Source organism: Rhineura floridana, chromosome 4 (genome assembly GCF_030035675.1).
Source record: "Rhineura floridana isolate rRhiFlo1 chromosome 4, rRhiFlo1.hap2, whole genome shotgun sequence".
Lineage (NCBI taxonomy): Eukaryota > Metazoa > Chordata > Lepidosauria > Squamata > Rhineuridae > Rhineura > Rhineura floridana.
The window spans coordinates 106,083,549-106,103,498 of NC_084483.1; the positions used below are offsets into that span (position 1 = coordinate 106,083,549).

Consider the following 19,950-nt stretch of genomic DNA (forward strand, 5'->3'; position numbering starts at 1 on the left):
GTTTATTGTCGGGTTTTGTGTCCTTGGAGAAGCCTAGAACAGCATTTTCCAGAGGGGCAGCCCTGTTGCAGCAAAAAAAAAAAAAAAAACTAACAAGTTCATAACTTGCTGGTATTTAAGGTGTCACAAGACTGTCTTGTTTTTTAAAAACAGCATGAAAGCATCACAAAATTCCTTTGAAATGTGTTAGGGAGAGATAGTAACTTATTCCTTGAAGATTCAGTAAGCTCACTGGATGTTAAGACCAACACTGAACTAGCGTGGGAAATCCTTTCCACATTAGTCTCCCATCATCATCAGTCCTATGCCCCATCAGTCTCAGACATCATAACCAATGGTCAGGGATGATGGGAGTTGTAGGCCACAACAACTGGAGGGCTACAGGTTAGCCACCCCTGCACTGCATCATATAGTTCAAAATTATATAATGCCCAGGCATTTAACTGAGAGCAATTAACTGAACAATTGGGGGCCTCTGTGTAAGTACAGAATCAGGCTGCTCCAAAGGTTCACCATGGGTGATCCAAGATTTTGATCCAGGACCTCTGATGTGCTGTATGAGGGTGTTATTACTTTATTGCTTTGTTTTTATAATTTTATTTATTATTTGATTTATATCCCACCCTTCCTCCCAGCAGAAGCCCAAATATAAAAGATAACAAATGATATATTTGTTTTTAACAGTGTTGGAAGTTGCTTGGAGACCTTCAGGTAACAAGCAACTAATAAATCTAATAATTCCCAAAAGTAGAAAAATGTGAGTCAAATTGCATAATACCAAGTTTGCTTATTGAATATCAACCTTCATGGTCTTTGAATATGAAAATCAAATTTTAGTCAAAATAATTTATATACTACATTTTCTACAAATACATTTGTACTCAAAGCAGTTCACAGAAAATAAGCAGTATGCAAAATAGTACATAATCTTAATGCAAAATGAAAGTTGCAATATTGTAACACGAATAAATAAGCAACTATTGATTTAAAATACATACTTTAAAATGAGCATGAAGCTCACTAATAGGTACATTAGCAATATTTGGCACCAGGGTATGGTCTGAAGGTTCATGAGGCCATCACCTTGACAAAGCTAGCCAAGTCTGGGTCTGGTCAGTACCTGGATGGGAGACCTACTGGGAACCAACCACATGTATGTAGCCTTGCGTTCCTTAATGAAAGGAGGAATATAAATATAAGTAAATAAATAAATGAATATATTTAATATGCTGACATCCCATAGTAGCCCCCAAACTGAAGGCAGTAGTACCTGGCAAACCCCCTCCCCAACTTTTATACCAAGCCTGAACAAGTCACAAAACCCTCTCACAGTTGTTCTTGTGTATTAATGGTGTTGCAAGGCCCTTACAGTTCTGGCAGCAGTTTTCTTATGAAGGCTTCTAAGGCCAGAGGATAAGGGCAAGGCAGGTAGAAACAGCCATCCCTAGATGGCAAACCAGAAAGAAACAGGAGGATAAACGTTGAGCGAGAACACAAAACTCGGGGAAATAAAAAGCAGCAAAGATACATATGCAGCAGTGTGGGTGGGAATTCTAAAGATAAATTTTCACAAATTTAAGGGAAAACGCAAGAAAACGAAATGAAAAATAAATATTAAAGTGGGTGTTTTTTGTTAGAAAACGGATTAGAATGAAAACAAATGAATCACACAAAACTTTCCAGCATCGCTGTAACCGGAGGGCCTTGGAGAATAATTCACTGTGATTTAAAATCTAGACCTGGCCATCAAAATGGAAGATCCCTCAGACTCTCCATTCTCTTCCCCCCTCAAGGTCAAGGTGTTTGCCTTGCAGTGTAAAAATTCAAAAAAGGTTTTTGGGCACTGTCAGACCTCCTCTCTTGTGCTGGCCCCCACATGGATCTCACGATCCCACCACTAGGCATCACTACCTGACACACTAGTAAGCAATGCTGCCATGAGACTTTGCCTTAGTCTCCTCCTTTGCTATTAAGTGTCTAGGTACGCTTTCAGGCCACAATCCCCCCTGTATCTTTCTGTCTTTAAAGTCTGCAGTCCTGGGTTGCCTTTGGATACCTGCTGCTGATACACTAACCATTCACCATTGCCACCATAGATACTGGTTCCAGCTTTGGGTTTTGCTCTGCCCACCCTTCTCTGTATGAATCCAGCCACTGATCCGGCATGTTGTTAAACCAAATAGATTTATTAAATAACACGTAATAAACAAGATTACTTTGAATTCAGTTGTCATGCATGTGGTTACATATAACTGATCTTCAACATATTATAGTTTCTCTTACTTCATATAACTTAGTCCTAAACCTGCCTCACTACCCGTCTAAATACACATCCACCCCTCACCCTTTTCAACCCCAAACCAGAAGCGAACTCCTGACCAGCTGTCATTCTACCATATATACATTCAACCACTCAGACACTCAGCCAATCACAACACAGCATTCCTCCACGTTCCATCACGTGTACTCCCAACTCACTCTACTTACCATATTTATCCTACAAAACCAGCACTTACCATAAATATTATACAAACACTACAGGGGCATCGCAGGCATCTGAGCCCACAGAGTGACTTGGGAATTTAGAGATTCCCCAATTCAACTTGCAATGCCTTATAAACAAAATAATCTGACCTAGGCATGTAAAAATAGCAACCAGATGACCTCATTAACATTGTAATTTGAACTGCATACAGAAGCAATGCATACTTTATAAATATATGATGAGCAATAATTTACAAAAGACATGAAGCAGCTTCCATCATCTACTATGTGTACATTGTTGGTCTGTAACATGCACCTGTAAAAAAATGCAATGAGTGAAGTAGCCATAGTAAACAAGTAGTATACTGTGTGTTTCCCTGGATAAAGCATATCAATAGATGGCACTCTTTGCTCGTGCTGCTATAATTTCATATCACAAGGCAATATGGTAGTAGCACAAGTTTTAAAACAAATTTATAGGGGAAAAAACTTTGAAGGTACAGGGAGTATCCAGCTGGGATGAGAGCAAAGAATGACATTCTGAAGCAAATAATCTAATTATAACAGTGTGATGTAGGCAGTGGTTATATGCTGTTGATAAGATTTTTTATTTTTTATTTATATATTATTTTAAACTCATCATTTTAATGCAGTTTTTTTGAATTGTAGTATGTATTTTATGTTTTATAGTTTTTCAAAAATCTTGTGGCAATTAGCCACAAGCATTCATTTTTGCCTTAGGTACAGGCAAAAAGAAAGAAATGAGGGTTGGGGGGAAATGCTTCTAAACTAAACTACATGTTCTGGCTTCTCAAATGGCTTCATATATTCCTTGTTACGTATGCCTTTCTAGTCATCCATCCTCAGCTTGGAGATAATTGAGCTCCTGCTGGAAGGGCGGGACATAAATCAAATAATAAATAAATAAATACTAGCACTGAAACAAATTATTATAACTATACAGTGCTTGCAAAAGTACTCAGACCCCTGACCAATGCTGTCATATGACTGAATTACAAATGGTACATTGTAATTTTGTTCCGTATGATATTTTATTTAGAAACACTGAAGCTCAAAATAATTTATTGTAAGGTGACGTTAGTTTTATGCTGGGAAATGTTTGTAAGAAACAAAAAAACAAACATGTTGGGTCTGAATGGGAGGAGGATCTCATGTAAATTTCCCCCCCCATGCAGCTCTGCCCCTGCCACATCTCCAGAGCGCCCTGTTTATGGGGCTTCCGCAGGCTCCTCATGGAGCCATATCTTCACCATGGCAGAGACCGACACGGCCGGGAGCCTTCTGGTACAGCTGGCACTCCACGGCATCCAACTCACCGCAGCCTGGATTGCACCCTCAGTTAGATACATTGAAATCAGTGGACATTACTTACTTAATTTCAGTAGGCTGACTCTGATTATACAATATTGTGTTATGTGGCAGGAACAAGAGAGGGCCTTGATAGTGAGGGACAGAACAAAGAAGGCCCATATATGCAATCCTAGTACACGCCAGCCTTTTGCTACCAGAGTTACTACTAATCTGTTTTACTGCACATCAAATGTGTATTAAAGGAGCAGGCTCACCAAACATGATCAGGCCCAAAACAATGTTTGATGTACATCTGCTCTTAAGTTTATTCATCTGCTGTCCTAGCATGAAAGGGAAACACAATGATTGTAGTTATATTTACATATTTTTCTTGTTTTGGCAGGCACAAAGCATTCAAAGCAATTATGGGCTGTCTGCCAATCCAGACAGTTCTATTGTTGCTGTCTGGAAGAAACTGGAATTACTTGTTAGTTTAAATTTTTGATGTCTTTTCTGATTGGCAGAACAGTTGTAGAGGTGGGGCCCAGCAGGTGTGTTGCACTCACCTGTGAGGTCACTCTGCATAGGCAAGCCATCTTTGTTTGTTATCCCAGAAACTGTTGTTACTAGCCTCTCTAAACAGTTGACCTTACTCTTAGCATAAAAAACGTGTTTTCTCTGTTAAAGAACAAAGCTGGATTCTGAATGTACAGTTTTTATTTGATCACCTATTTTTTTTCTCCCTCCTAAGACAGAGGAAAGGTGATCATCTCTGATCACAGCCCAAAGTTTTTAAAGTATTTCTTATACTTCACAACCCATGCTGTTTGAACACAGGAAGCAGCATTAACTTTTTGTTTTTTGCAGCTGGGCTAGATAATTATGCTTCATGTTATCTAGGCCACAATCAGCCAGTGCAAAGGAACACAGGAGCAACAATGGGAGCATGAACTCTCAGTCTGCCTTCTGTTCTATGTGGTTTTCTTGTGGATCAAAAAGTTAAGCATGGGTCAGCTGTGTGCAAAGTGTGTCCAGTTGCTTTGTGACTTGGCTCTCTCAGTAAAAACACTGTCTTCAGGTCTGGTGCAGGGCCTCAAGGAGTGCTTGGCTCAGATCCATGACTGTCCCTGCCTAAAGAGGAAAAACTTTGAAACAAGGCAGCTGTACAAGCCTGCCCTTCAGCCCTGTGAAGAGGAGATTGCCCAGGAGTTTCTGCAGCACATTGAAAGAGGTGAGAAATCTCTGCTTTTGAAGGTGGGGCAGCCAAGGTTGGAGAGATGTTTACTTGAGCTCAGTTGCTTTGTTTAACACTGTGCAGTAAGTTTAGTAATTGTAGAGAGTTACGAACACTGAGCTGTTTATTCTTCTGTTGTTCTTGTGAGCAGAGTGGAGGAATCAATGTTTTACCTGCACCAAATGTTCTGAGGAAATTGTGGATCCGAAATCCTGATAATTGGATAAGCTACTCTCATTCAGCTTTTTAAATCCTAGATGTAATACCAAGGGGCAGCCATGTTAGTCTCTTGCAGAAAAGCAACAAAGAATCTTCTGGCATACTAAAAACTAGTGTTTAATTGTGCCGTAAGCTTTTGTGGACTGTAATCCACAAAAGTTTGTGCTGTAATAAATGTGTTAGTCTTTGAATGTGCCACAAGATTCTTTCCTGTTAAAAGTGTATAGGTTTGCCTAAATCCCTGCTGGGAGGAAGGGCGAGATATAAATACAAAAATAAATAAATAAATCTTGGTAGCTTCCCTTTGTCCAAATTGTCATCTTTAATCCTGCATTACTAGCACTTTGTCTTGCCCATCTCATACCATCTGCAAGTCTTCTGGACAAGAACCAAGATGGTATGTAATAAATGCTGAATGAGAGTAGGGATAGTAGCAGTGGCAACAACAGTACATTACTATTATTATTATTAAATTTATATCCTACCCTTCATCCCAAGGGAGCCCAGGGTGGCAAACAGAAAATAAAGCACTAAAAACATCTTAAAAATAAGCATCTTTAAAAAACAAAACGCCTTTAAAAACATCTTAAAAAACAATTCCAGTACAGAATTATCTTACAACCACCCTTACTTCTCTTCCAGTGCATACCAAAGCATTCTGTTTTTTCTAATTCTACTGCTGCATTGTCCGCACTCAATTTTCCATATACCAACCATGACTGTTAAGCCAAGAACAAACCTTAGTTACTGCGTATGGTTTGGCTTTCACAGTCATGTGTGTCTCATCTGTAAAATGAGCAAATGTGTTCTAGATGCCTGACCATATAATATCTGTAACTTGACCTAGTGTTTGTGCCCCAGCTCATTTTCTTGGTATCTTGCTTCACACATCTGCCTATAATTATTATTAAATTTATTACACACCCTTTACCAAAAGGTCCCAAGGCAGGCCACAACAATATAAAATACACTATCAAAAACAATTTAAAACAAATAAAATTCACAGCTAGAGCGGGTATCAGTTTGACTTCTTTGCCATAGGATCACTGATTGTGTTTGGAACTAGACATAACCATAGTTTTCCACATCTGTAAAATGCGTAAATATTTTTGAGAACGGAGATGGGAAGCCTCCAGTGCATGCATGGGTCCCATTTTGGCCCACAAGGCTGGTTTCCCCAAACCACACCCACCTGATGTCACATGTAACATCAGCTGTGGGGCAAGTAGCTGCAGATGCACCTGAATTGGCTGCACAACTGAGTTCCCCACAGGGAACTTGATCACACAGCCAGTCCCTGCAGAAAGCAGGGTTGAAATAGCCGCCCATCAGTTGATAGCTGCTGACTTCAGGCCTGCTGGATTGGCTGCATGATTGAGTTCCCTGTGGGTAGCTTAGTCACGAAGTTGATCCCTGCACAAAGCAGGGTTAAAGTCACTGCGCTAATGGGCAACTTGATCATGCAGCTGATCCCTGCAGAAAGCAGCTTTGCCAGTTATATGCATAGGGATGGCAAAGCCCTTTGTGTTGCAGTTCCCAAGCACTCAAAACCACCTGGCTGTCAGGTGCTTGGGAAGCGCTGCACAAGGGACTTTGGCAGGTGGTGGGGCAACCCATCTGTCAATAACTTGGCAAGTAATTGACTCATGGGTTGTCTCACCTACTTGTCAAAGTTGTCCTGCGGGTTGTGGGGACAAATAATGATCAGGCTCATAAGGCCAAAAAGGTTTCCCCACCCCTGTCCTAGAATACTTTTTAAATGCTTAATTCCTGTCATGACACAGGCTGCCTTGTCCTTCTTTGATGCAGGGTTTTTAAAAGCAGATTTTACAACTACACAAATGCCCTTTTGGCCACCCCACTTTTTTTTTCTCCATAGGAGTCAGTTTTTAATCTACCATACAGCAATGATGCATTTATGAATCTGCCTTAGTTCACTAACTAATAGGACAATCCAATGGCTCTTGCACCAATGCAAGTCCCAACTCAGTAACACTTAAACCAGTGCAAGGACCATTGGATCATCCTGAAAGTTATCTGTCTATCCTTGCTGCCTCGTCAAATTCGTGCTGCCAAAATTGGTACCTCTAAAAAGCTGGATGTCTCCTGTTTCCACCAAGATTGTCTAATAAACACAACTCAGCTGGTAGCTTAAAACTAGTCCATTTTACACTGCAGTCAATAGGGCCTACAGTACAGACTTTCAGTACTGACTGCTGTACTAGTTCACAGAAGAAACAGTACGACTCCTGACACTGTGAGGTATTGTTTGGATATTTGTGGGTTCAGGTGTGAGGGGGCTTACATATGGTTAAAAAAAGAAAGCAGGATAATCACTCCCTCCCTCCGTTCTTTACTAAAAACATCCCTGTTCAGACACAGACCTTGGTTTGTGCTTGTCCTAACCAACAACAAACTTCAAAATCTGCCTTCTGCAGCTGCAGTTACAGTTCTCTTCTTCCCTTGAAGGTCTTCTTCCTCAGCCCTTCAGCAGAACTTAGTCTTGTTTCTGCAAAGTTCTTACAGTGACAATTTGCTGCTAGGCTAGAGAGACTGGATGTACTGGTTTCAGCATGTCTCCACCTCTGTTTTCTAAAACTGGGGGGCACATGACATTAGTCAATCTCCACTCCTTTTTATTGCAAAACCTGGAAAATTGAAGATTGAATGTGTTTTACCTTGAAGTCAGCTTCTCATAAACTTCAAAACTGTTTAGCCATCAATCCTGTTGCCACTTTGAATTGTGTTCAATGGAAACACTTTACTGTCGGCTCAGGCAGAGACAGTGATTGGCCCACACTTTGCTGTGGATAGTCCTAAAAGGTCTGACATCAGCTGTGGGCTTTAAGCCAGGCGACTTGGTGCAGTCAAAGCAGAGGTAGAGTCAGATTGATAGTTGTGTTCAGTGTGTACTCTTCTAATAGCAGGGTGGTCTCCTCAGTTCTCTCTGCCAGAGTATTTTGTGTCGGTCTGCAGAATCTTGACACTTTTTCAGAGGTTTTCTAGATCATAGAATCATAGAATAGTAGAGTTGGAAGGAGCCTACAAGACCATTGAGTCCAACTCCCTGCTCAATGTAGGAATCCAAATCAAAGCCTTCCTGACAGATGGCTGTCCAGCTGCCTCTTGAATGCCTCCAGTGTCGGAGAGCCCACTACCTCTCTAGGCAATTGGTTTCATTGTTGTATGGCTCTAACAGTTAGGAAGTCGAAATCTGGCTTCCTGTAATTTGAGCCCATTATTCTGTGTCCTGCACTCTGGCCCTCCTCTATGTGACAACCTTTCATGTACTTGAAGAGTGCTATCATATTTCCCCTCAGTCTTCTCTTCTCCAGGCTAAACATGCCCAGTTCTTTCAGTCTCTCCTCATAGGGCTTTGTTTTCAGTCCCCTGATCATCTTTGTTACCCTCCTTTGAACCCGTTCCAGTTTGTGTCCATCCTTCTTGAAGTGTGGAGACCAGAACTGGATGCAGTATTCAAGATGAGGCCTAGCCAGTGCTGAATAGAGGGGAACTAGTACTTCACACGTTTGGAAACCATACTTCTGTTAATGCAGCCTAATATAGCATTTGCCTTTTTTGCAGCCATATCACACTGTTGGGCTCATATTCAGCTTGTGATCAACAACAATTCCAAGATCCTTCTCACATGTCGTACTGCTGAGCCAAGTATCCTCCATCTTATAACTGTGCATTTGGTTTCTTTTTCCTAAGTGTAGAACTTTGCATTTATCCCTGTTGAATTTCATTCTGTTGTTTTCAGCCCAATGCTCCAGCCTATCAAGGTCCCTTTGAATTTTGTTTGTCTTCCATGGTATTAGCTATGCCCCCCAATTTTGTATCATCTGCAAATTTGATAAGCATGATTTGTACCTCCTCATCCAAGTCATTAATAAAAATGTTGAAGAGCACTGGGCCCAGGACCGAGCCCTGTGGTACCCCACTCATTACTTCCGCCCAGTTTGAGAAGGAACCATTGATAAGCACTCTTTGAGTACAATTCTGGAGCCAACTGTGGATCCACCTGATAGTTGTTCCATCCAGCCTACATTTAGCTAGCTTGCTAAATATCATGGGGCACTTTGTCAAAAGCTTTGCTAAAGTCGAGATATATTATGTCCACAGTCTACAAGGGAGGTTACCCGATCAAAAAAAGAGATGAGATTAGTTTGGCAGGATTTGTTCTTCATAAATCCATGTTGGCTCCTAGTAATCACTGCATTGTTTTCAAGGTGCTTACAGATTGACTGCTTTATAATCTGCTCCAGAATTTTTCCAGGGATTGATGTTAGGCTGACTGGTCTGTAGTTCCCCAGTTCCTCCTTCTTCCCCTTTTTGAAGATAGGAACAACATTAGCTCTCCTCCAGTCATCCTACACGTCACCAGTCCTCCATGATTTTGCAAAGATAATAGAGAGTGGTTCTGAGAGTTCTTCAATACTCTAGGATGCAGTTTATCGGGCCCTGCTGATTTGAACTCATTCAAAATGATTAGGTATTCCTTGACCATTTGTCTGTCAATCTCAAGGTCCAATCCTGACCCTTCTACTTCATGTTTCCGGGAGGGTCATAGGCCCTTTTTTGGGAGAAGACTGAGCCAAAGTAGGAATTGAGCATTCTGCCTTTTTTTTGTCATCTGTTATCATTTTGCCATCCTCATTGAGTAGCTGTGCCACCATTTATTTTCTCTGTCTTTTACTATGGACATACCTGAAGAAAGCTTTTTTGTTGCTTTAAGCATCCCTCGCTAGCCTCAGCTCATTCTCAGCTTTAGCCTTCCTGACACCATCCCGGCAATTCCGTGATACCTGCCTGTACTCTTCCTTTGTGGTCTGGCCTTCTTTCCACTTCCTGTATGTGTCCTTTTTTGTTTTCAGGTCATCTCTACGCTTTTTGTGAAGCCACATTGGCTTCTTCTGCTGTTTCCCCCCTTTTTTCCTTGTTGGAATTGCTTGCCATTGCACTTTTAGAATTTCCTTTTTTAGAAACTCCCACCCATCTTGGACTCCTTTTCTCATTAGGGTAGCTTGCCATGGAACCGTACTTACAATTGTTCTGAGTTTATTAAAATCAGCTTTCCTAAAGTTCAGGGTGCGCGTATGACTACTCTCAGCTTTCACTTCTGTTAAAATAAAGAATTCAGGTATGGTGTGGTCACTTTTCCCCACAGTTTCCGTAACTGCCACTTCATCCACCAAATCATCTCTATTGGTTAGAATCAAGTCCAGGATAGGTGATCCTCTGGTTGCTTCCTCCACTTTCTGTAGGAGGAAGTTATCTCCAACACAAGTCAGAAATTTATTGGAGGGGCCGTGTCTGGCAGAATTTGTCTCCCAACAGATATCGGGATAATTTAAATCCCCCATTACTACTACATCATGCCTCCTTGAAATATTGGCAATTTGGTGTTCAAAAGTTACATTCTCATCTCCTTGATTGGGTGGTCAGTAGTAGACTCCAAGCACCACATTCCTTTTGTTACTTGCCCCATTAATTTTAATCCAGATACTCTTGGTGGAGCCACCAAGCTCATCTTCCTGTATTTCTGTATAGAGAGATATATTTTTAACATATAGCGCAACTCCACCTCCCTTTTTATTCCTTCTGCTCTTCTTGAACCAATTGAATCCTTTAATTGCTGTATTCCAGTCATGGGAGTCATCCCACCAAGTTTCAGTTATACCTGTCAAGTTGTAATTGCCCTCCTGTATTAAGAGTTCAAGTTTGTCCTGCTTGTTTCCCATGCTCTGCGCATTAGTATACAGACGTCAAAGACCATGTGATTTATGGCTTGGCTTCCTTACTACATTTTTCTGAGGGCTGTTACTGGGCCCTATTAGAGCCGATCTCTTTGGTCCCGTTACTGTGCACAAGCCTTCATCAGTCGTTACCACCAAGTTTACGTCTCCCTCCCCTTTAGGAATCAGTTTAAAGCTCTCCTGATGAACTTCTCCATGCTGTGGCCAAACACATTCTTCCCAGTCCTTGTGAGATGCAACCCATCACTTGCCAGCAGTCCATCTTCCAGGAAGCATAGCCCATGCTCCCAGAATCAAAATCTCTCACGTCTGCACCACCTTCGTAGCCATTCATTCTCACGGAGTATTTTTCTTTCCCTTTCTACTCCTCTTCTAAGTACTGGAAGGATGGATGAAAAAACTATCTGGCCCCCAAAGTCCTTGAGTTTTCTTCCCAGAGCTTCAAAGTCTGATGTGAGTTCTTCATAGCTCCATTTGGCAGTGTCATTTGTTCCCACATGGATGAGGAGAAAGGGATACCTGTCACTGGGCTTGATGAGTGATGGCAACCGTTCCATCACATCTCTGATACGTCCTCCTGGTAGACAGCATACCTGGCGAGTCCACGGATCTTCTCTGCATACTTGGGTTTCGATCCCACGCAGTAGGGAGTCTCCCACTACTAGTACTCTTCTCTTCTTGTTGTCGGGCGTGGTTTCATTGTCCCTGCTTGATTGAGCTTCAGCCTTTTGCTCATTGTCACATGGGGTCTCCTGTAATTCTTCCTCCACAGGCTGTCCTCCAATCTCCTCCTCGAGTGGTTGAAAGCGGTTCCATAGCTCCACCGGTGAAGGGTGTCTTCTAGCTCTTCTGCTCCTGTCACCCATTCCCATGGAGTTTCCTCCACTTCGTTATTCCTTTCCAAAGCAGTCTCCTCTTCTGCTACCACATGATGTTGCTCCTCCACCTCCACATCTCTTTGCTGCTGTTGTTCCAGTGTTCTGTCTAAGAACTCTTCATCTTCTCTTTTAGTCCTCAGTGTGGCCACCCACCGTTCCAGGCCTCTCACCTTTTCTTCCAACAGTGCCATGAGCTTGCACTTGTTGCACGTGTACGCCATGTTGTTCTCAGGCAACAAACATGGTCTAACACAGACTCAGTCCAGGCCTATGATTGGTCTGGTTGATCTGAAAGGCCTGACTAGGAGACATAGGAGTTTAGTGAGCAAAGCCAAAAAAGGATTATTATAATAATAATAATAATAAGTAATAGTAGTAGTAGTAGTCTGGACTAGCCACTAACTGCATCTCCCTTGCTTCTCATACCTTGCTGATGTTTTCTCTCTCTTGTGGGAGCAGAGGAGGAAAATGGTGAGTGGAGCACTCAAAGAAAGAAAGAGATCAGAAAAGGAAAGGAAAAACCTCCCACAGTTTTTTAACTGTTTGTTGTTATAAAATTTCTGTCCTGCTATAATACTAGTCTCTGAACAATTTACAAAATTAAAATACCAATACAACACAATAACGTATCAATACAGCTACTGTATTTATCAAATATAATGCATCCCTCAAGTTAAAGTGCATTCCCATTTCAAAATATTCAATTAAAGACAACATTAATTGATATATTAAACATTTTTTGAAATCTTTCAGCAGATTTGGCTTTGAGGAACAAGGTAAAATTCTTTGCAGCGTTGCCAAATTACACAAATGCTGCTATGATCCTTGCCCATAGACTCGCTGTCCAAACCCGCAGTGCTAACGTTGAGAGGCTCATAAGTGCAAGTGATGCACTCAGAAGTAAAAGCAGGGCCACACTATCTGCAGAAATAGAAAACTTCTATCTTTACATCCATTATAATATGCCACCATTAGTCAAGTGGGACCCCAGACCAGCTGTTTTGCATTGGCTGTGGAAGAAGGAACATAAGGTGTGATATAGGCCTAAGGGGCAAAACCAAGAACGCTTTAGGGGAATCTACAAGGATGTGATGCAGCGTTACCTGCCCAAAGATGAAGGTGAAGAGGAGGAGGTTCCAGGCCTAAAGAAGAAGGTGCTTTAATATGGTTTGGGCAGTTAGTATGGAAACTGAGTGCATTCTGCTCTTAAATAATTTGTGTACGTGCAGTCCCTGTCCTTGCCTATCATTTAAGTGCTTAATAAACACATACACCCAATGTGTTGTTTCCTCTCAATTTTTCCAACTGAACATTATCAGTTTTCTCACTGCACATTTTGTGTCCATCTGCACATTAAAGAAAACCAGCTTTGAAGTGAAGCCAGACAAATCCATCACACACCGTGCAGATGAAGGGCAGTTCTCACCCAGCTCAAGAGGCAACTAACCATTTGTGTCTTTGCAAGGGCAGAGAGGGATAGTTAGGAGCTACTAGGGAGCCAATAGACAGCAAGGATTTTAGCTGCAAAGTTTGGCAGTGGGGGGAAACAGACCCAACAAAATTGGCCACACAGTGGAGCTGGTTGGGGGCTTGTCCACATGGGAGTCTAGCCATGTGTGCAAGGTTTTCCATGATGTTTGCATCATCTCCTCAAAATGCCAGCCTGAACCTTCCCCTCACTTAATCTGGATTTTTCTATTCCATGCATAATCCATGAGTTGTTTGTTTGGGTCCATTCCAGACAGGAATTTGCAAATGCAGGGCCCAATTGGGAACCTTATGACGGGGTGTGACACCCTTTCCTGGCTCTCCCTGTCAGGTTCCTACCTGCTCATGGCTACTGCCTTTCACTAGGCACCACCAGGGACTCCACCAGTCCGGACTGTCCTTTTTTATGGTTTCTCCGCTCTAGCACAGATCTCAATAGATCCCCCTGCTAGGCAGCACCACCAGTCAAGTTCTACAACCAATGTTCCCAGAGACCTTGCCTGAGTCTCTCTATCCAGTTACATTCATGACTGCGTGCCTATGCTGTTCCCAACCCCCTTGTATCAATGCAGATAACTCATAACTCGGGGTTGCTCTGGATACTTATAATGTTATCTTCTCCTCTTCACCGCTGCCACAATTTGTTACTGTTTCCCTTCAGCCTTGGTTATTACCTTACCCTCCCTTCTGGTCTGTGAAACCCCAGCCAAAGATCAGGCCTTCGGTAAACCAAAATAGTATTTATTAAATAACATTAATAACAAGATAACTTTGATAATGATCTACAAGCTTATGGTTTCATCTATTACTGTGATATTTGACTTATTACTAATCCGAACTCCACCTCCTTCTTTCTCCACACTCTCCTGACATACACCAACTCACACCCACCTCCAAACTCCACCAAAACAACCCACTAACATCCACCAAACACCTCTCAAACAACCCACTCACGTCCACCCAGATTCAACTGTCCTCCTTCCATTTATACTCTCAGCCATCCAAACACTCAGCCAATCATCCAGCATTCTACTGCTGATTTACTCCCCCCTCCTCTTTCATTCCACTTACCACATATCTTCTATACAAACAGCACTTACCATATATACATTAATACAGGAACATCACACGGGGTCCTAAAAGTGATTGTGCTGGACAGAAAAAGGACAACATATAATAATGTGCGTTTCAATGAAAAATTAAGATGGTCCATTTTTATCATTTTTTAAAATGTACTTTTATTCAACTTTTCTTTAAAAAAGATTAAAACAAACCAAAGCTAATTACATTTTTCTCACTTTTTGATCAGCAAAATCTTTAGTATCTTCTCAAAATTTAAAGATTTTGCTTTTTCACTCTCGATTGATAATATTGCCAAGTTATTAAGCCTTTCTTGCAGCATTGTCGACCTCAAATAGGTTTTTATTAATTTCAACCTAGAAAAATTCCGTTCCCCTGAGGCAACTATGACTGGTATTTTTAGATATATTTGAAGAGCAATAAATAAATTTGGGAACACAGTAGCGCTCTCATTTTCAACAAGAAATTCTAAAATTTTGAGAGGCTTTCCAAAGTAAGAAAAACAAAGAATTGGCTTAAGTGCTTCCATTTCTTCAACCAGCATTCTACTCAGGGCTCATCCAGATGACTAAAATGTGTGACACGCCCGCTATGTGTGTTCATTATTTTTCGGCCGTCCAAATGACGTCTCGCACTGTTACGCATTTTTGCGGGTTAAATCCGCTCCTTGCAATACCGGCAAAAATGCGATTTGCTGTTTAAAATTGGGAATCATCTGCTGTGCCTTCAGGAGTTAGGATGCAATACCGCAGACTTTACAGCTGATGGGCAGTTTTGGGGCGTTTCCCCTTGCCCCTTCTCCTCATTCCAGCCAATCATGTATCTGCACTTTTGCGCATGTGCAAGAAAAAGCCTGAGAAAATTGAACCAATCATCGCAATGGTGGGGTGTTGGGGGGGGATCTGCAACTACTGCACAGATGCATTTTATTTTTTGCCAGCCTGCAAACTGGGCAGCTGCTCTGGGTGAGATCTGCAATGCATAGCAAGCGAGAAAGGGGGGGGTCGGTTTCAGCCTGCCTCCGGAAAGCTTTGTCAATTTCATTGTATTTGCTGGGGGTTTTGCTTCAAATCAGAAAAGCATACATTCCTTTAAGTGTAATATAGCAAATGCAAACAAGAAAAGGGCTTCTGGTTTCAAGCCTGCTCTGGAAAGCTTTGTCAATTTCATTCTCCCTGGGAAGGAAAGGGAGAATACAAACAAGGCAGGCGTGAAACCGACCAGCAGCCTTTCCTTCTGAGGCGAGAACTCCTTTACAGCCATATTGTGCTTCGTTGCAAAGGGGGAGAGGAGCATACCTAATTTTTTGCTGACCAATTGGTTGATAGGAGGAGGTTTTAGAGGCGGAGCTTGGAAAAAGCGAAAAGAATGTAGGGGTCTTACTGTTGCGTGTGCAGGTGCAAAAAAAGTGTTTTTTTTTTATTGGGAAAGAGCGAACTAAAAGGCAAAGTGAGGACTATCAGTTGACAAACCGAATATGGAAACCATGGATTATCCCGCTCCGCAGATATGTGATTGGCTGGAATGAGGAGAAGGGGCAAGGGGAAATGCCCCCAAACCGCCCATCAGCTGTAAAGTCCGCGGTATTGCATCCTAACTCCTGAAGGCACAGAGGATGATTCCTGATTTTAAACAGCAAATCGCATTTTTGCCGGTATTGCAAGGAGCGGATTTAACCTGCGAAAATGCGTAACAGCGCGAGATGTCATTTGGACGGACGAAAAATAATGAACACACATAGCGGGCGTGTCACACATTTTGCAGTCGTCTGGATGAGCCCCGAATCTGCTACCTGCATGGAATTAACAGATTCATCTCCCTGAATGAGTTTGTGATCTGTCAGCAAAATTTCCAAATCTGCAGCTTGTTTTTGTAATTCTTTTTCAATTTTTCAAACTTTTCCTAAGAAGTCAAATAGTATAGCATGATTTTTCAGTTGCTCAAACCGTGATTCTAGAGACCGTTTAGCCTTGTCCAAAACTTGGTTGAAACATTGTACTTTGTAAGCTTCCTTTGAGTTAATAATGGCTTCATAATTAAAGTTTTTTTTTCTCTTTCGTAACCATCTAGTAGTTAGAAATTCAGGAGTTATCTCCAATTCATCTGCAAATTTGTTTGCACCTACCAAGACTTTCTCAAAGCCAGTTTCTCTATACTTAGTCAGCCAAAATAATATCTTTTCAAATAAAACAGAGCCACGGAAAGATCTACTGTAGACTATAGAATTTGCTCCAACAAGAGACGGCAATGGCTGCTAATTTGGATGGCTTTAAAAGAGGATTAGACAAATTCATGGAGGATAAGGCTATCAAAGGCTACTGACGGCAATGTTCTACCTCCACTGTGTTTTTAATGAAAGTTTGGGTTCCTTGTTTATTTTCCTATGGTTTTAAGGACTAATGGAATAAATGCTATTCTGTTCTGCTCTGCTAGGAGAGGCAGTAAATGTCTCTGAATACCAGTTGCTGGAATCTGCAGGAGAGGCGTGTGCTCCTGCACTCAGGCCCTCTTTGTGGGCTTCTCATTGGGGCGTCTGGATGCTGTCCTAGATGGGCCCCTTTGGCCTGATCCAGCAGGCTCTTCTTATGTTCTTAGTCGTACATAAAACTCCCAAGCTTTCTTTCAGGTTTACCTGCTTTTACTCTGCAGCCTAATTTGGGAGTTGCATTATTTAACAAGAAACTCACGCCCTCGCATGGAGTCGGAGAGCGACACAAGCCCTGGGCAGTTTGGCTGTGCTCAAGTCGCTCTAAATGGGCCACTGGGGGCCAGGGTTTTTTTCTACATTGGAACCAGTTAGTGTGTGCCCCGTGGCCGCCGCCGAGTTTTTCCAGTCCCTGAAATCTGCCCCAGTAGGATCCGGTGCTCGTTTCTTCCCTCCGTGAAGCCACCTGCCCTCAGCCTGCCCCCCCATGCGCCCCCTTTCAAGCACTGAGCAAAGCGTGCCAAAACTTTAAAGCAGGAGAGCTGTTTCAGCTACAGAGCCATGATCCTGCCCTGGACTCCTTCTGGGAGGAAGGGTGGGATGTTAATTTAATAAATAAATAACTAGGTAAAACTATAATAATAAATACCTCAGTACATGAGTTCGCTATTAGTTTAATCTGATTAGTTTTGGTGAGTGACCCATGCAATTTTGTTGATGATGTCATGGCAGTACTTCTGATGTGATGAGGTCATTAACGTCTGGAAATGATGTGGCTCACGACAGACAAAAATAAAAATAAAAAATTAAGGTGAATGTAGCAGTATAAATCCTGAAAATATTTATTATAATAAGGTGAAATAAACCAAGAATGCATCAATATAACAGAATATATCTAAATTTAAACATGAAAAGTTTTTTACAAAAATATATGTCAAGAACAATATATAAGTATGAATATTGTTTCTGATATGGAACAAGATTAGTAGGAGAAATCAAATTCTAATGTGGTGAGGATGTTTTCAAGATGGTCCAGCCAGACGCGTTTCGACACAAAATGTCTTTTTCAATGGCTATAAAACTGGCTCACAACATGAATCAAATGTATTATATAATAAGAGAAGAGAAATTAGGCCAAGGACAATGAGGGCAGTGTCAGCTCTTCACTGAGACAGCAGTGTCGGTGGGGGTGCAGGCAGGGCTGGAGATTCCTTGGTAATTGCCAGGCTGTAAGTCCTCAGCCGGCAGCTTGGCTATAAATCTGCCAGGCTAGCAAGGAGGAAGCAAGATAAGGGCAGAGGCCGTTCAAAGCTTATGTGCCAAGCCAGAAATCCAGAAGAGACGTCAGTGAAGGTCCGGGTCTAGTTTGCCGAGAGATCAGTCCAAGTCAAGGTTCAGGGGATAGGAAGACACACAGTGGTCACGCCTGACGATGTAGTCAGCAACAAGCTGAAGCCAAGGTTTGACTTTTAAGGAGCAGGTTTGTCAGCAGGTGTTAGCCATCAGCGTTTTGGCCTTAAGTGGACAGGCCTGCCCCTCTTCTGCCTGACCTTCTGTTGTCTGCGTTCTGCACGTGAGGGGGGGGAGTATCCTGTTCACTGTCTGCGTCTGGCTGAAGGGCTTCAGCTGTGTCTGGGGTGCTCTGCAGCTGAGGGGGAGAAGGAGCTGGGTTCTCAGGAGTTTCCTCCATTTCTCCTTCTGGGTCTGCTGCTGTTACTCCCAAGTCATCCTCGTCTGATGAGTCCTCTGACGGGGCCATGACACAAAGGAACAAAGAGTAAAGAGCATCAGGAAGAAAAGAGATCAAAGGAACAATTGGATGCTCAAAACAAAAGCAAAAAAAAATAGTGGCATGATGAATATTTTTCCAGTAATTTGCTCAGCTCTGTTTAGTGTGCTAATTTTAAAGCCAAGATCAAAATTAAACAATATTTCTATATAGAAGTGTATCTCTGTTTTGATTTATCTGTTGCTTTACATTCTGTGCATTTAACTTCTTCTTACACAATTTAGACTGTTATCATTGCATCTTTCTTAAGGTTTTGAAATGTCACCACTTGGCAATGTCTCCCTGGAGGCTCTGAGGGCCTTGGCTTTTTCAGAGAATCCTGTCTTTCAAAAGTCTGCTGCTCTTTATTATTTGAAGATAAGCCATCAAAACCGTAAGTCAGATCTGTTCCATATATTTTTTGACATTCATAGAAACCAAAGGAAGCAAAACACACACTCACAAAAAAACCCTGAGTTGTGATTTTTAAGGACACTATAATGGACTGGTTTAATTGTAATAACTTGTTACATGTCACTTCTGCACAAGCAGAGGTACAAGAAAAAAGGAAAGTGAGGCATTAGTGTGAATACAGATAGAGAAAAAGTCTTGAGTTGAGACAAGGAGAACAGCAGTACTACTAGGGTTGCCAGGTCGGAACCATCCAAAAACCTGAGAAAATGGGGGCAGGCCCTAGTGATGTCACGGGGCGGGCCCTAGTGACGTCACGGGGCGGGCCCTAGTGACGTCATTAAACATTATACATTGTATCAACCACAGTTGCTTGGAGCATACCATTCAAAAATAAATTCTCTGGAGATTAAAAAAGAAATCTTACCTAAAATAGGGTGTTCCTAGGTCCATCTGAAGTGACAAGGTCATTCTTTCTCACAAGCTTAGGGTGATGCAAAATGGAAATGGACTGCCTTCAAGTTGATCCCAGATAGGGTCTTCATGGTAAGCAGTATTCAGACAGAGGTGGTTTACTATTGCCTTCCTCTGAGTCTGAGAGGCAGTGACTGGCCCAAGGTCACCCAGTGAGCTTCATGGCTGTGTGGGGATTCGAACCTTGGTCTGCCAGGTCACAGTTCAACGCCTTTAGGGAACATTTAATTAACTTATTTTGTAGATCCCAAACTTTCTTGTAGACCTGTAGGAGTTTCATAGGCACTAATGCAGGGGCCTAGTGGGTAATCCAGCCCTGCACACAAGTATGCCACAATGCTGCTGGAGGAGCCCTGTTGGATCAGAGTAAAGGCCCTTCATATCACAAGCTATATGGCTCTGTGTACCATTTGCTGGGA

The 19,950-nt window shown here is 42.1% G+C and overlaps 1 protein-coding gene across 1 annotated transcript in view; it reads left to right on the forward strand.

Moving 5' to 3' along the window:
* Positions 1-4,347: 4,347 nt before the first annotated feature.
* Positions 4,348-19,950, forward strand: part of LOC133383369 (uncharacterized) — a 58,822-nt gene continuing 43,219 nt past the window's right edge. The window contains exons 1-2 of the mRNA XM_061623952.1: positions 4,348-5,026; positions 18,918-19,040. Coding sequence (XP_061479936.1) covers positions 4,801-5,026; positions 18,918-19,040 — 349 coding nt within the window. The 5' untranslated portion in view covers positions 4,348-4,800. The remainder of the gene's footprint in view (positions 5,027-18,917; positions 19,041-19,950) is intronic.